The sequence below is a fragment of the Heterodontus francisci genome, chromosome 24 (assembly GCF_036365525.1).
Source record: "Heterodontus francisci isolate sHetFra1 chromosome 24, sHetFra1.hap1, whole genome shotgun sequence".
NCBI classification, from domain to species: domain Eukaryota; kingdom Metazoa; phylum Chordata; class Chondrichthyes; order Heterodontiformes; family Heterodontidae; genus Heterodontus; species Heterodontus francisci.
Window position 1 is genome coordinate 29,990,365 of NC_090394.1, and position 14,771 is coordinate 30,005,135.

The 14,771-nt window shown below is 43.6% G+C and overlaps 1 protein-coding gene across 6 annotated transcripts in view; it reads left to right on the forward strand.

Annotated features, from left to right (window-relative positions):
• Positions 1-14,771, forward strand: part of card11 (caspase recruitment domain family, member 11) — a 250,123-nt gene that overhangs the window by 146,085 nt on the left and 89,267 nt on the right. For all 6 annotated transcript variants that reach the window (XM_068055824.1, XM_068055819.1, XM_068055821.1 and 3 more), the window contains one exon: positions 6,642-6,839. In XM_068055824.1, the coding sequence (XP_067911925.1) occupies positions 6,642-6,839 (198 nt within the window). The remainder of the gene's footprint in view (positions 1-6,641; positions 6,840-14,771) is intronic.

The window sequence follows — 14,771 nt, forward strand, 5'->3', positions numbered from 1 at the left end:
TCACTGTTTGAATCCCAGGTATTGTTCTTGTTTTCCTGGATACTGGGCAAGTAAAGATACACTCCAGTTCATAAAGGACCTAAGGTTTGCTTATGGGGTTGGCTGGCGATGCTAAACTCTAGTGTAAATATACAAAAATGGTAAAAGCTCCTTTCACCTCCTAAAGATGTCCTGAAGTGCTTTACAACTAATTGGATTACATTACACAGTCACGGCTTTACACCTGTAAAAACGATTTACAGAGAAGGTTTACAATTAGAATTATACAAGCCAGAAGCACATCCCTCTCCCCCATTTTACGTATTGCTCATGCAGTTTACAGCATCCCAGCCAGTGACTTCCATGTCTTTGAAGTGGTGAAAGTTTTGTCTTACTGTGTTCTTCCACTCTATGCCTCCTGTTGAAAGTGGCCTTTTTCTGTATGGAGAAGATAAACATGCATTGAACAACTGAATATTTTGCGTAGTTTTATGGCCTTATATGTGTGATGAATTATTTTTATTTTGTCTGATGCAACATTGATGGGATGCGTGGAAGATGGTTGAAGATCTCAAAATAGGTTTATTTACAGCTAAACTATTATACACAGTACAGAGCTAACTATTTACAGAACCTTCCTCTAGGTGTTACAGTTACAGAGTGACGCAGGCTTTGAGTCACATGACTATGTCCTGGTACTTAGCTCATTAGCATCCTAAGATCTTAAAGGGACATAGCTCTTAAAGGCTCTCATACAATATTCCCCTTCTTTCCAAAGATAAGTCTCATATGCTAAAGGTTAGATAACATTAACATTAGATAACATCAAAATTATTTACACAGGTATGGAGATTATGAACTTTACAAATATAGAGGCTTAAGAGTCCATATATCGTTTTGGTGGTTTGACAACTCTTCCAGATCTGGTTATGGTATAACTTTCTGGGAATGTGGATTTCACCCTTGGCTGTCCTGCATTTGCAGGCATGTTGTCAATGCGTTGGCTGCCATCCTGTTGAACTGTCACCGCCCCCCCCCCCCTTCCACCGTCGGAGCCTGCTCCCTCGAGTCCACCGTGAGCAACTGGAGTACTGCACACCTCTCTCAGTTGCTTTGGTTCCTTCTCAACAACGTTGCGCTCGATGTTGTAATCTCATAGGACCTAGGCTCACCGCACACTCTGGACACCTCTGCAGGCAAACATGTTTTCAATGTGGAGTGTATGACCCTGACCTTTTTTCCTACATGTATCTGAGGTAGTTCTGCCCCTGCATGTCGGTTATGCAGCATCTTCATTCTCCCCTGTTTTTCGAGCAGTGTCTCCTGCATCTCGGAGAATTTGGACAGATGGTGTCTTGGCAGAGTTGTCCTCACTTGTCCATCAAACATGATCTCTGCTGGTGATGGTAAGCCCATATCCATAGGTCTAGCTCTGAGGTGGAGCATGGCAACATGAAAATCTTGTTTCTTTGTTCTACACTTTAGAATAAGTGCTTTGACTGTACGAACCATTTGCTTGACAAGACCATTAGCCTTAGGGTAACGTGGTGAGGGCATCACATGGTTTGTGCCCCATTTGGTGCATATATCCCTGAAAGGTTTGCCTGTCTACTGTGGCCCATTGTCAAAAATGATTTCTTCAGGTTAACCAGATAGACTGAATATGGCACTCAGTGTGTGTGCAATGACTGCGCTTCTAGTGTCTTTTACCTGTCTGACAATTGGAAATGTGGAGAAATAGTCAGTGACTAAGATAAAGTCAACTCCATTAATGGAAAATAGATCAGTGGCGATTTTGGACCAAGGGACTGATGGAATCTCGTGAGGGTGTAGAGGTTCTTTATGTTGTTGTGGTTGGTGACTCTGGCATGCCTCGCACATCCTCACTAATCTTTCAATGTCATTATTGGTCCACAGTCAATAAACAGTGTCTCGTACCAGTCGTCTTGTTCGTTCTATGCCCATATGGCCTTGGTGAAGTTGTGACAAGTTGTTCTGTCGGAGAGCTTTGGGCACAATCACTTGTTTTTCCTTGAAAGTGACGTCTCTTGAGATACCAAGTTAATCTCTGTAAGGCCAGAAGCAACTGAGGGTTTCTGGCACGTCATTTTACCATATCAGGCCAACCTTCTATGATGACTCTCCACAGTGCCTTCAATTGTGTGTCATTTGCTGTTTCTGATTGTAGTTGGTCACATTTGTGCTGACCAAATTCGAAGTTGTACCCCTGCAATTTCACTAAGAGCTGCTGTAGTCGAGGTGGTGCGCTTGTCAATGGTTTGTGCCAGATCATCTCCAGTGGATTGTGGTCGGTTTCCACAGTGAACTGCTTACCGGGCAGGTAGGTGTGGAACCTTGTGATCTCAAACACCAGGGCAAGTGTTTCATGCTGTATGTTTGAGTAATTGGACTGTGCTGAGGATAAATTTGGAATGTAGGGTGCCAAAAAGCTGAAAAATCCAAGACATCTCAGGAGGTTTTCCTTGTCTTGTGGGGTAGGCATATGCCTTACATCTTCGATTTTGGCTGGGTCAGGATGGATTCTGCAACCGGAATAGATGGAGCCAAAGAAATTGATCTGACTTGCATTCACCTGGCACTTCTTGCTGTTAAAAACGAGCCCTTCACGATGAGCTACTGCCATCAGTGAATGGCGATTTCGATCACATCCAGGTACGTTTTCTATAATTCTGTCCATATGTTGCTGAAACAGACCTTGACTGACAGATATGCTGAAGCAGCATCTTCTAAGGTGGTGACTTCTTAAGATTCTTTAGCTAATTGTACTGAGCAGTATCCATGTTTAGCATCCAACTTGGAGAAGAATTTGGCTCTTGTGAACTTGGGATTTAGTTCCTCTAATGTTGGAATCTTGTGGGGGCATCTCTTTAGGGAGAGGTTTAGATGCCTTGGATCTAGACACACACTGATTGCTCCATCCTTCTTAAGTACGCATGTGATTGAGCTGCACCAGTCTGTGTGATGATTCACACAACGGATGATGCTATTGCGTTCCATGTCATCTAACTCGCACTTAAACTTTTCTTGTATGTGCATGCTGACTTTCTGGGAGGTTCGATTGACGGAATTGCATCCTCTCTGAGGTGCGGTACGGCATCGCCTTTGAAATTTCCTATTACGTCGAACCTGTCAGGGTACATTTGTTGTAGGTCGTGGACCAACTCATTGTGGATACCCTTGGTCTCTTCTGCTGTAATAGGTACCTTGGTGCCCTGGTGGATGGTTATGATGTTGAGGTCCTTACAAGCTGGTAGTCCTGCCACTGCTGGTCTGCTCATGTCTACCGGGTAGAACGTTTGTGGTTTCCATGTCGACTTGCCGTATCTGCATTGTATTTTTAATGTGCCACTGCAAGGGATGGGTAACCCATTGTATGCAGATAACTCGGCAGTTGTTGGTTGTATCATTGATTTCCAATGACTCCAGTACATATCTTTGAGGATTGGGACTGGTAGGATATTTACACTAGCGCCAGTGTCAATCTTCACCCTGAGTGCATGTTTGCCAGCTTTCTTTGGGCACATGATGTTAATAGTGGCAAAAGCTTCCAGTTGTTTGACTTCATCAACATGGTGTGTCAGGCTTACAATGTGGAACACCTGTTTGTCTTCTTGCTGAGAATTACTTCTCTCTGGGTCTTGTCTCAGGTCTGTTTCGCTGTGGATTTTGTGTATCGACTTGCGTTTACGCAGGTCTCTGGTGCTTTCCTTGCTGCTGTTGTCCTGTTGTTGCGCCTGTCTTCTGTTTGTCTGTGTCCTGCTGTGACTTCTGGACGAGTCTTTGGAGCCAGAATTCTTGCATAGGCAGGCCCAATGTCCTTTTGCACCGCATGCCTTGCTCAGGTCTTAAAATGCAGGACAACTTCGCCGTGAGTGGGACCAACAATATGTAGCTCACTTTAACGTAAAGTACCTTGGCGATCTTATTGAAATTTGGTGGGACGCAAGACCAGTCATAGCGGATCAACAGAAAGGAAAATCAGGCAGTGTGTATGACAGGTGAGGCCAGTGCACTCCCAATGATTTGACATCCCCCGACAAAGTTGAATTTCCCTCCACCTTGCCTGTAGAAAACGCAAGAACTTGCCAAACCTACCACTGCCTGCTCTGCATCAATCTGGGTTCTCTACCTCATTTCTTCCTCTGCTGACTTTCAACCATGTTCATGACTTCCCTTTAAAAGGTAAAAGAAATAACTTGCATTTCCATGATGCCTTTCATGACCTCAGGACCTCCCAAAGAATTTCACAACCTATGAAACTTTTGAAGTATAGTCACTGTTGTAATTGTTATGATCAAGTGAGGAGGGGCCAAAGGGCTTCCCTCTTTTCCCTCTCCTTGTTTGACCACAAAAGGTTTAATTCTCTCTTAAAGTGGATGTACTGGTCAGTTCAGTAAGTGTTTAATTACTTACTTAAGTAAGTAATTACTTAATTGCTATGATCATAACAAGAACCAATCAGATGGGTTTTCTTGAGTTAACAAAGAAAGATGTTGACTTTATTGTACCTAAACCGAACTAACAAACAATGCGCCAACTTTCACTCATACACACACTCTGGAGGTTTACACATACACAAATAGGTTACAGAATGAAGAAAGGTAGATTGGTTGACTTAGAGTCCACAGAAAAATAGGTATATTGTCTTTGGCATTTCGTGATTCGGCTGGCTTCTAGCTGAATTTGGTGGTCCTCAGGCTTATAGTTTAAAGAGGTAGATGACTAGTTCGGTGGGTCTCTTGGAGACTGCGATGTGGATGATTTCCTCCAACGGGGTTTCTGATTGTAGCCAGAGTATGCAAAGGTAGTCAGTCAACAGGCCGGATTTGAAAGCTTTCAAGCTGGAATGGAGAGAGATCCCCACTTGGGTCTGCACATGTCAAAGTCCAGTTGCTTCTCCTCTGCTGCAGGGAAAATACCAGTTTAAAACCACAGATGGGGAGGGGATTGTCACATGACAGTCACTCAGTCATTCAAGCAGTTAGAAGTATTTCTTCTTCTTGCGAAAAGAAAGAGAACAAACAGTTCCCTTAAACTTCCGGGGTCTTGGTTCTTGCTAGGGAATTAGCAGGCATTTCATCTTCCTCCTCAGAGTCCTTGCATGTAGAATATAGTGTTGCAAATTAGGTGACCATCCTAAGCTGCTAGCAAAGTCATCATTTTTTAACTGTCTTTTTTAAAATGTCTTTTAAAAAAAATACAAATTCAGATCTCCAGTCAGTGGATTAAAGAAAATTATCATTCAACAAAGCACATTGGTGTAATATAATATAGGAAATTTGTGATGCAACAGTAGCAGAATCATAGATCAATGTGGTTTAATTGCATGAAGGTACTCGAGCGAACTCGTCTGACAGCTGGAACTTGCTTTAATTGCACTAAGAGTAATTTCACCCCTAAAGGAATCTGTCGTTATGGGTCTTCTCCTGCCCGATGCAATGCTTCGATGACATAACTTACATCTGTCCCCTGAATGCCTCCCCGAGTAACTCCATTGATCTACGCAGAGTCTGCTGCTTCAGACAAGTTTGGTTACTGACCCAGAGCCACCAAGTTCGCAGAAGTTAATACTGACTGAAGGCAAAACGTCAGAGAAGTTAATGGAGCTGGTGCTGGATAATCTTTAGAAACAATAGCGAACTTCAACACAAGCTAAAGTGTAATCAGTATGAAGTGATCACCTAAAAGGTTGGAGGTATATTTTTCCCAATGACAATTCAAATAAATGAGTTCGTTCTCCTGACAGAATTAGCCAAGCTTTCTGCCTTTAAAGAGAATGAGAGAGCACGACTGATATTTAGGTGGGTAAATGCACACTATAGCATAGGAACCAAGGAAATTTGAGCAGGAGTAGGCTATTCGACCCCTCGAGCCTGCTCCACCATTCAATTAGATCATGACTGCTCAGTACCAGAACTGCAGTTACCTGCCTTAGTTCCATATTCCTTGATATTCTTACCTAACAAAAATCTATCACTCTCAGTCTTGAAAGATCCAATTATTCCAGCATGGCACTAAGCTGTACGATCGTAGGTTCAAAACAACTGTTTGCCGAGTTAGTTCAGCTTAGCCTAGATGGGGACATTTCATGTTGACATGAGTCAACATTCATGCGAAAGGAGAAATTAGTCATGAGTTCCACACTACTGAGGCACGTACAGGAATAGACTGGGGTGTGATGCTGCCTTGGTTGAATTGCCTGCTATCTGGACCTAATGAAGAATGGCTGCTTGAGTACGACAAAAGAGGGTTGAAGGTGCCTATTAATCAAAGAAAAAAAGGAAAATGTAGAGGAGAGAAAAAAATGTAATAAAAAAATCTTGTGAGACCCAAAATCTATTAAATTTTATTTCAATCTATAATGGCTATCTTTTTATAGCAAAGGTATTATAAAATATTCTTTCTGCTCTTCATTACACTGTAACCTTCCTCATTCACACATGCACTGCAGGTTTGAAGATAATAATTTCTAACAGATTAAACCTACATTCCTTTTCACGTATCACAGCTCTTTCATAAAGAGCCTTTTATTACTTTGCCTGAAAGCTCTTATTAGCTTCAAAAGCCCGTAAATGCATTGTGGCATGCAGTGTGCATGTGTGTGTATATTTCGCTCATTCTGATCATTGCACTCCTTCCAGGCATTCAGATCCCGAGATGAAGCCCAGACACAGTTCTCGCAATGTCTAATTGACAAAGATAAATATCGCAAACAGATCCGGGAACTGGAGGAAAAAAATGATGAGCTCCAAATTCAGATTGTCAGGAAAGAAGGGAAAATCGTAGCCTTAGAATCAAAACTCCGACGTATGTCCAAGGACACCCTGTCCGCAGACCAGGTGAGGTTTTATCCTTTTTTTCTCATTAGTTCTTCCCACGTTCACCCCACCTAATGGGCTGTATTTTACCCTCGTTGGATGGGAGCCGTCCACCAACTGAGAAATCGGTGGCGAACCCACTTCTGCCTGGCCTGGGGATCCACCTCATTGAGGCAGGAAGTCCTGCCAAATGGAGCTGCCAGCCACCAGGAGTGGTGGCCACTGCTGGGACTGCAACCCAGCTTCGTGAAGAAGAGGAAAGACGGCCCCGATAAAAGGTACGTTTTTGGGGCCTCGCCGGGGGTGATCGGTTGGGCCCCGGCAAGGCAAGGTAGGTCTTTGGGGGGATGGGGGGCGGCGTGTTGGGTGTTGGAGTTGCTTGGGGCATCGGGGGTGGCCGTCTGTCGGACACAGGGTGCCTGATCATGATGGCCCCCTCCCACCCAGGTCATCAGAAAGCCGCCTGCTTTTGTCAGGTGGCTTTTCTCAGGCCTGGGCCACCCAACCGGCCAAGGGTAAAATCCCCGGGGCAGCAGGTGGAGGCCATTAAATGGCCGTTAACTGGCCACTTAAGGGCCTTGATTGGTCTGGGTAGGGCGGGCTGCTTTTTGCCGCTGCCGTCCTGTGTAAAGTGGTGGCGGAGGAGGGACCGGGTCAGGAAGGGCTCCCCGAGCCTCCCACTTCATTTTTCGCCCCCCCCAACCTCCACCACCAACCCACTCTTTGGGGAGGCGTAAAATTCCAGCCAATGACTCAGTGGTTCAATATACCCAATCATGTGGGAATTCTTTTTCTATTAATTGTGTGCATTTTGCTGACAAGGCCACCATTTATTTATTGCTCATCCCTCGTTATCCTTGAGAAGATGGTAGTGAGCTGCCTTCTTGAACCACTGTAGTCCATGTGTGCATGTACTGTTAATTAGGGAGTTCCAGGATTTTGACCCAACAACAATGAAGGAACAGCAATTTATGTCCAAGTCAGGATGGTAGGTAACTTGGAAGGAAACCTAGAGGTGGTGGTGGTATTCCCATGTTTCTGTTGCCCTTGTCCTTCTGGATGGTGGAGGCTCTTGGTTTGGAGGTGTTATCCAGGAAACTTTGGCAATTTGCTGCAGTGCATCTTGTATACACAACAGCCATGATGCTTTGGTGAGGGAGGGAGTAAATGTTTATGGTGGTGGATTTCACCACACTCCTGGGATGAAACAAGAAGATTCCAGTCTTGGTGCCTGTTCTGTGCAGCATCAGTTGATCTCAGCCGAGGCAGCAGAAGGAGCAGCTTAATGTCCCTGCGCAATTAGCCTGGTTTTCCTGCTTCACATTGCTCTCCCACACATGATCCTCACTGAACAGGGCATGGGTGTGGATGTACACATGGTGCAGGGTCAGGCTCAGCTCTGATTCTAGTGCCCCTATATCTCACTCAGGTCAAATAATCTGCGGACTCTCACCGCCCAGGTTTACGAAAGAAAAATGGCCACATTCAATTCCATCACCATCAAGAAGCTTCACATGGGACTCTGCCATTGACCAGAAACTGAACTGGACCAGCCATGTAAATGCTGTGGGAACTAGATCAGGTCAGAAGCTGGGTATTCTGGGACTAGTGACTCACCTCCTGACTCCCCGAAGCCTCTTTACTACCCGCAAGGCACAAGTCAGGAGTGTGATGGAATATTCTCTACCGGCCTGGATGCAACAGTTCCAATAACACTCAACAGGTTTGCACCATCCAGGACAAAGTAGCCTACTTGATCGGCATCCTTATACCACCTTAAACATCCACTCCCTCCACCATTGGTGTACTGTAGCTGAGTTGTATACTATCTAAAGGATACACTGCAGCAAAGCTTCTTCAACAGTGCCGCCACCACCTAAAAGCATGGGGTAGGAGGTGCCCCTCTCTCTCTCTCTCTCTCTTACCTGAAATGGCAGGCTGCAGCTTCTTCTGAGTCGGAGGGCCTCCTATTAAGTTTTCCCTTATCTTACACCATAAACATATTTGTTGCTTCAGAGGATTCATTTTCTCTGTTTAAAGTTCAAGTAACCATTTTTGACAAGTGAAAACTTAATCTAGGTGAGTTCAAAAGAGGTCTTGCTCATCAAGCAGCAAGTAACTTTTAAAGCATTTTTTTCTTGCACAGACACATTGTCAGGTTAATGCAGGTCTTTCTGATAAATGTGGTTTCTGCCATACCCGCCTTTGAAGTGCTCATGAATGTCATTTGGTGCAATGTGAACAGAAAAAAATGATGAGCAAAGAGCATTGTCACTATTAAGGACGCCTTTCTTTACTGTGTTTTTTTTTCTATTTGCATGTTATTTTTAGTATTATTCATTCTCAGGGTTTCTCCTCATCTTAGTCCTAAATGGTCAACCCTTATCCTGGGACTATGGTCCCTAGTTCTAAACTGTCCAACCAGGGGAAACAGCCTCTCAGCATCGACCCTGTCAAGCCCTCTAAAAATGTTATACATTTCAATGAGATCACCTCTCATTCTTGTAAACCCCAGAGAATATAGGCCCACCTTGCTCAATCGCTCCTCATAGGACAGCCCTCTCATCCCAGGAATCAGTCCAGTGAACTCATTGCACCCCATCTGGGCAAGTATATCCTTCCTTCGCTAAGGAGTCCAAACCTGTACACAGTACTCAAGGTGTGGTCTCACCAAAGTCCTATATAATTGCAGCAAGACTTTCTTACTCTTATACACTGATCCCTTGCAATAACGGCTAACATACCATTTGTCTTTCTAATTGCTTGCTGTAACTGTATGTTAATTTCCTGTGTACAAATATACTACATGCACTGGTTGCCTCGTATCCACCCTGCTAGTTCCACTCTCAAAAAACTGTAACAGATTTGTCAAGCATGATTTCCCTTCATAAAATCCTGTTAATTCTGCCTTACCATATTGTGATTTTCCAAGTACCCTGTTGTCACGTCATTAATAATAGATTCTAGTACTTTCCCTTCTATTGACTTTGGGCTAACTGGCCTATAATTTCCTGTTTTCTCTCTCCCTCCTTTCTTGAACTAGTGGGTTACATCTGCTAACTTACAATCCATGGGAACCATTTTAGAATCTAGGGAATTCTGGAAGATCAAAACCAATGCATCCACTATCTCTGCAGCCACCTCTTTTGAAACCTTAGGATGTAAGCCATCAGGGCCAGGGGATGTGTCGGCTTTTCGTTCCATTAATTTCTCCAGTAATTATTATTTACTAATATTAATTACTTTAAGTTTTTCATTCTCATTCGACCCTTGGTTCCCCATTATTTCCAGTATGTCCTTTGTGTTTTCACTTTGAAGATAGTCACAAATATTTGTTTAATGTCTCTGCCATTTCCTTATTCCCCATTATAATTTCTCCTGTCTCTGCCTCTAAGGAAAAATTATGGATTATTTCTTTAAATATTTGCCATTGCTTATCTACCATCATACCTTTTATTCTAATTTCCCAATCTACCTCAATTAATTCGCCCCTCATACCTCTGGAATGGGCTTTGTTTAAATTTAAGACTCTGGTATCAGACATAACTGCAACACTCTCAATTCTTAAAATGAAGTTGTATTATATTATGGTCACTGTTCCCCAGACGATCCTCTACTATAAAATTACTAATTAATCCTGTCTCATTACACAGCAATGGATCTAAAATAGCCTGTTCCCCAGTTAGTTCCTCAACATATTGTTCTAGAAAACTGTCTTGAATGCATTTCTTGAACTTGTTCTGCAAGCTACTTTTGCCAACTTAGTTTGCCCAGCCTACATGATGCATGGCCTCACCCTCCCTCCAGCCCTACAACCCCCCGAGATCTGAATTTAATCGCTCCACCATTGATGGACCTTCAGCTGCCTAGGCCTTAAGCTCTGGAATTCGCTCCATAAACCTCTCTGCCTGTCTACCTCTCTTTCCCCTATTAAGATGCACCTTAAAACCAACCTCTTTGGCCAAGCTTTTGGTCATCTGGACTAATATCTCCTTATGTGGCTCAGTGTCAAATTTTGTCCGATAGCACTCCTGTGAAGCACCTTGAGACATTTATTATGTTAAAGGTGCTACATAAATGCAAATTGCTGTTGTTGTTGTTGTGGTAGCACGTTCCACATTCTCACCACATTTTGGGTCAAGAAGTTTCTCCTGAATTCCCTATTGGATTTATTTGGGACTATCTTAAATTTATGACCCCTAGCTTTGGTCTTCTCCAACAAGTGAAAACATTTTCTCTACATCTACGCTATTGAAACCCTTCATAATTTTAAAGACTCCTATGAGGTCATCGTTCAGCCTTCGCTTTTTTGAGAAAAGAACCCTTGCCTGTGCCATCTTTCCTGGTAGTTATAACCTCTCAGTCCTGGTAACATCTATGTAAATTTTTCTTGGATCATGTAAATCTTTTCTGCACCTTCATCTATCCCTCTCTATCCTTTTTATAATATAGAGACCAGAACTGTACACTGTACTCTAAGTACAATCATCTCTTTCCAGAGGAATTGCCTGTGCGCTACCTTCATTCCAACTTTTAAAAAGCTTCAGAGAAGCAAATGCAGTCCCAAAAATTGACAACAATGGCATGTCTAAACAGTAATTAATTTTAGGCTGTTTTACACCTTAACAGTTGATAGATTTTTAATTTTTAAACAAGATAAAACAAGGTGGCATTTTTAATTTTCAACAGATCTACCAGGCCATCATTTCTTTCAAAAGCTACACCAATAGTTGTTCTCCCATATTCAATCCCCCCTAACGCCAGGTAACCAAGGCACCCTACCTCTTCAGACCCAGTTCACAGAGACACTGTACTTATCCCACTCCATCTTCTTGCACGCAAATACTCACTCTCCTCTGATGCTCCCAGTCTATATTGGATCCTTCGTCCTTCTTCTCTCCCATTCCAATTTGGTTAATGATAAAAGTAATTAAAAGTGGTTCTTTTACTCTTATGTGGTTGAAAGAAAAGCTAGAAACTAAAACAACTGCAAACTGGTACTGTGGTATAGCAAAAGGACTTGTGTTGGTTCTGATATTGCCAGCATTTTTTTTATTCGTTTCTGGGATGTGGGCGTCGCTTGCTAGGCCAGCATTTATTGCCCATCCCTAATTGCCCTTGAGCAGGTGGTGGTGAGCCACCTTCCTGAACCACTGCAGTCCATGTGGTGTAAGTACACCCATAGTGCTGGTAGGAAGGGAATTCCAGGATCTTGACCCAGTGATAGTGAAGGAATGGCGATATAGTTCCAAGTCAGGATGGTGTGTGGCCTGGAGGGGAACTTGCAGATGATGCATCTGCTGCCCTTGTCCTTCTAAGTGGTAGAGAGCGCGGGTTTGGAATGTGCTGTCGAAGGAGCCTTGGTGAGTTGCCGCAGTGCATCTTGTAGATGGTACACACTGCTGCCACTGTGTGTTTTTGGGGGAGGAAGTGAATGTGGAAAGTGGTGGATGTGGTGCCAATCAAGTGGGCTGCTTAGCCCTGGATGGTGTCGAGCTTCTTGAGTGTTATTGGAGCTGCACCCATCCCGGCAAGTGGAGAGTATTCCATCACACTCCTGACCTGTGCCTTGTAGATGATGGACATACTTTGGGGACTCAGGAGATAAGTTACTTACCCCAGAATTCCCAGCCTCTGATCTGCTCTTATAACCACAGTACTTATATGGCTGGTCCAGTTCAGTTTCTGGTCAATGGTAACCCCCAGGATGTTGATATTGGGGGATTCAGCAATGGTAATGACACGAACATCAAGGGGAGATGGTTAGACTCTCTCTTGTTGGAGATGGTAATTGCCTGGCCCTTGTGTGAAACATCGAAACATAGAAAATAGGAGCAGGAGTAGGCCATTCGGCCCATCAGGCCTGCCTTGCCTATCAAAAAAGATCATGGCTGATCATCTAATTCTGTACCCTGTTCCCACTTTCTCCCCATATCCCTTTGGCGTTAAGAAATATAGCTATCTCCTTGTTGAATATATTTAATGACTTGGCCTCCACTACCTTCTGCGGTCCAGAATTTCACAGGTTCACCACCCTCTGAGTGAAGAAATGTCTCCTCATCTCGGATCTAAATGGCATGCCCTGTATCCTGAGACTGCGATGGTAACTTGTCAATTATCAGCCCAAGCCTGGCTGTTGTCCAGGTCTTGCTGCATATGGGCATGGACTGCCTCAGTATCTGAGGAGTTGCCAATAGTGCTGAATATTGTGCAATCATCAGCGAACATCCCCACCTTTGACCTTCTGATGGAAGGAAGGTCATTGATGAAGCTGCTGAAGATGGTTGGACCTAGCACACTACCCTGAGGAACTCCTGCAGTGATGTCCTGGGACTGAGATAATTGACCTCCAACAACCACAACCATCTTCCTTTGTGCTAGGTATGACTCCAACCAGTGGATTCCCATTGATTCCAGTTTTGCTTGGGCTCCTTGATGCCACACTCAGTCAAATGCTGCCTTGATGTCAAGGTCAGTCACACTCACCTCACCTATTGAGTTCAGTTCTTTTGTCCATGTTTGGGCCAAGGCTGTAATAAGATCGGGAGCTGAGTGGCCCTGGCAGAACCCAAACTGAGCATCAGTGAGCAGGTTATTGCTGAGTAAGTGTTGTTTGACAATACTGTCGATACCTTTCATCACTTTGCTGATGATAGAGAGTAAACTGATGAGGCGGTAATTGGCCCAGTTGGATTTGTCCTGCTTTTTGTGCACAGGACATACCTCTGTAATTTTCCACATTGTTGTTACTGTACTGGAACAGCTTGGCGAGAGATGTGGCCAGTTCTGGAGCACAAGTCTTCAGAACTATTGCTGGAACGCTGTCAGGGCCCATAGCCTTTGCAGTATCCAGTGCCTTTAGCCGTATCTTGATATTACATGGAGTGAATTGAATTGGCTGAAGACTGGCATAGGTGATGCTGGGGACCTCAGCAGGAGGCTGAGATGGATTATCCGCTTAGCACCTCTGGCTGAAGATGGTTGCAAATGCTTCGGCATTTCATAAACTAAAGAGAAATTATTGAAGATGAATCATCCACTGAGCGGTCCTTACTGCCCTGCAAAGGCATTCTGTGTCCCATTCCTTTATACAATAAAAATAATTATCTTTTGTTGTTGGTACTTTTATTCCCCTGACTCCCTGTCTCCCATTTGGCTTCACATTTCACTGGCAAACTCTTCAGCTCTTCTGCAACTGCTGCAACAGTGACACCTCTGGTTACTCAGAAAACTGCAAGACAAAGATGTCAGAACTGCATTCGGGCGAGATGAAAGTGTTACAAATCATACATTTTACAAACAGAGCAGAACATAAAAATCCGTAAAATCGCCAAGGAAAATGATTAGTTATTTTGCATCTGTGTATTTAGGATATTATATCAGGTCAGATTTATATCCTTTGGTCTTAAATAAATTTAATTTACACAGGCATGAATCACAAATCTAAAAAATGTCATTAATGAGTAAAGCATTAAACAGTGTATTTTTTGGTATTTTTATTACCTCTTTGTACATCACAGTGCATACAAGCCTTTGTGAGAGGACATTCTGTGAATTTGTTTGTTCAATATTACTTTGGAAGAAAATATTATGTTTTAACGCTGGATTTTCTCGGATGTAAAGAGTTAGCAAATTACACTTACGTCTCTGAGATCTGGGATCAACTCAAGCCCAGAGTGAGATGGAAGGCTATAAAATTCTTATGTTAATTGAGTTTGGGCAATGTCTCAATCCACTTCCTAGTGGGTGTGGAGCCCGGACACAGATTCAGTTCTATATGGTAGTCTCCCTCAGAGAGTCTACAGGACAGCTTATTAGATATACAGCACTGAAACAGGCCCTTTGGCCCACCGAGTCTGTGCCAACCATCAACCACCCATTTATACCAATCCTACACTAATTCCATATTCCCTACCACATCCTCACTTGTCCCTACATTTCCCTACCACCTAC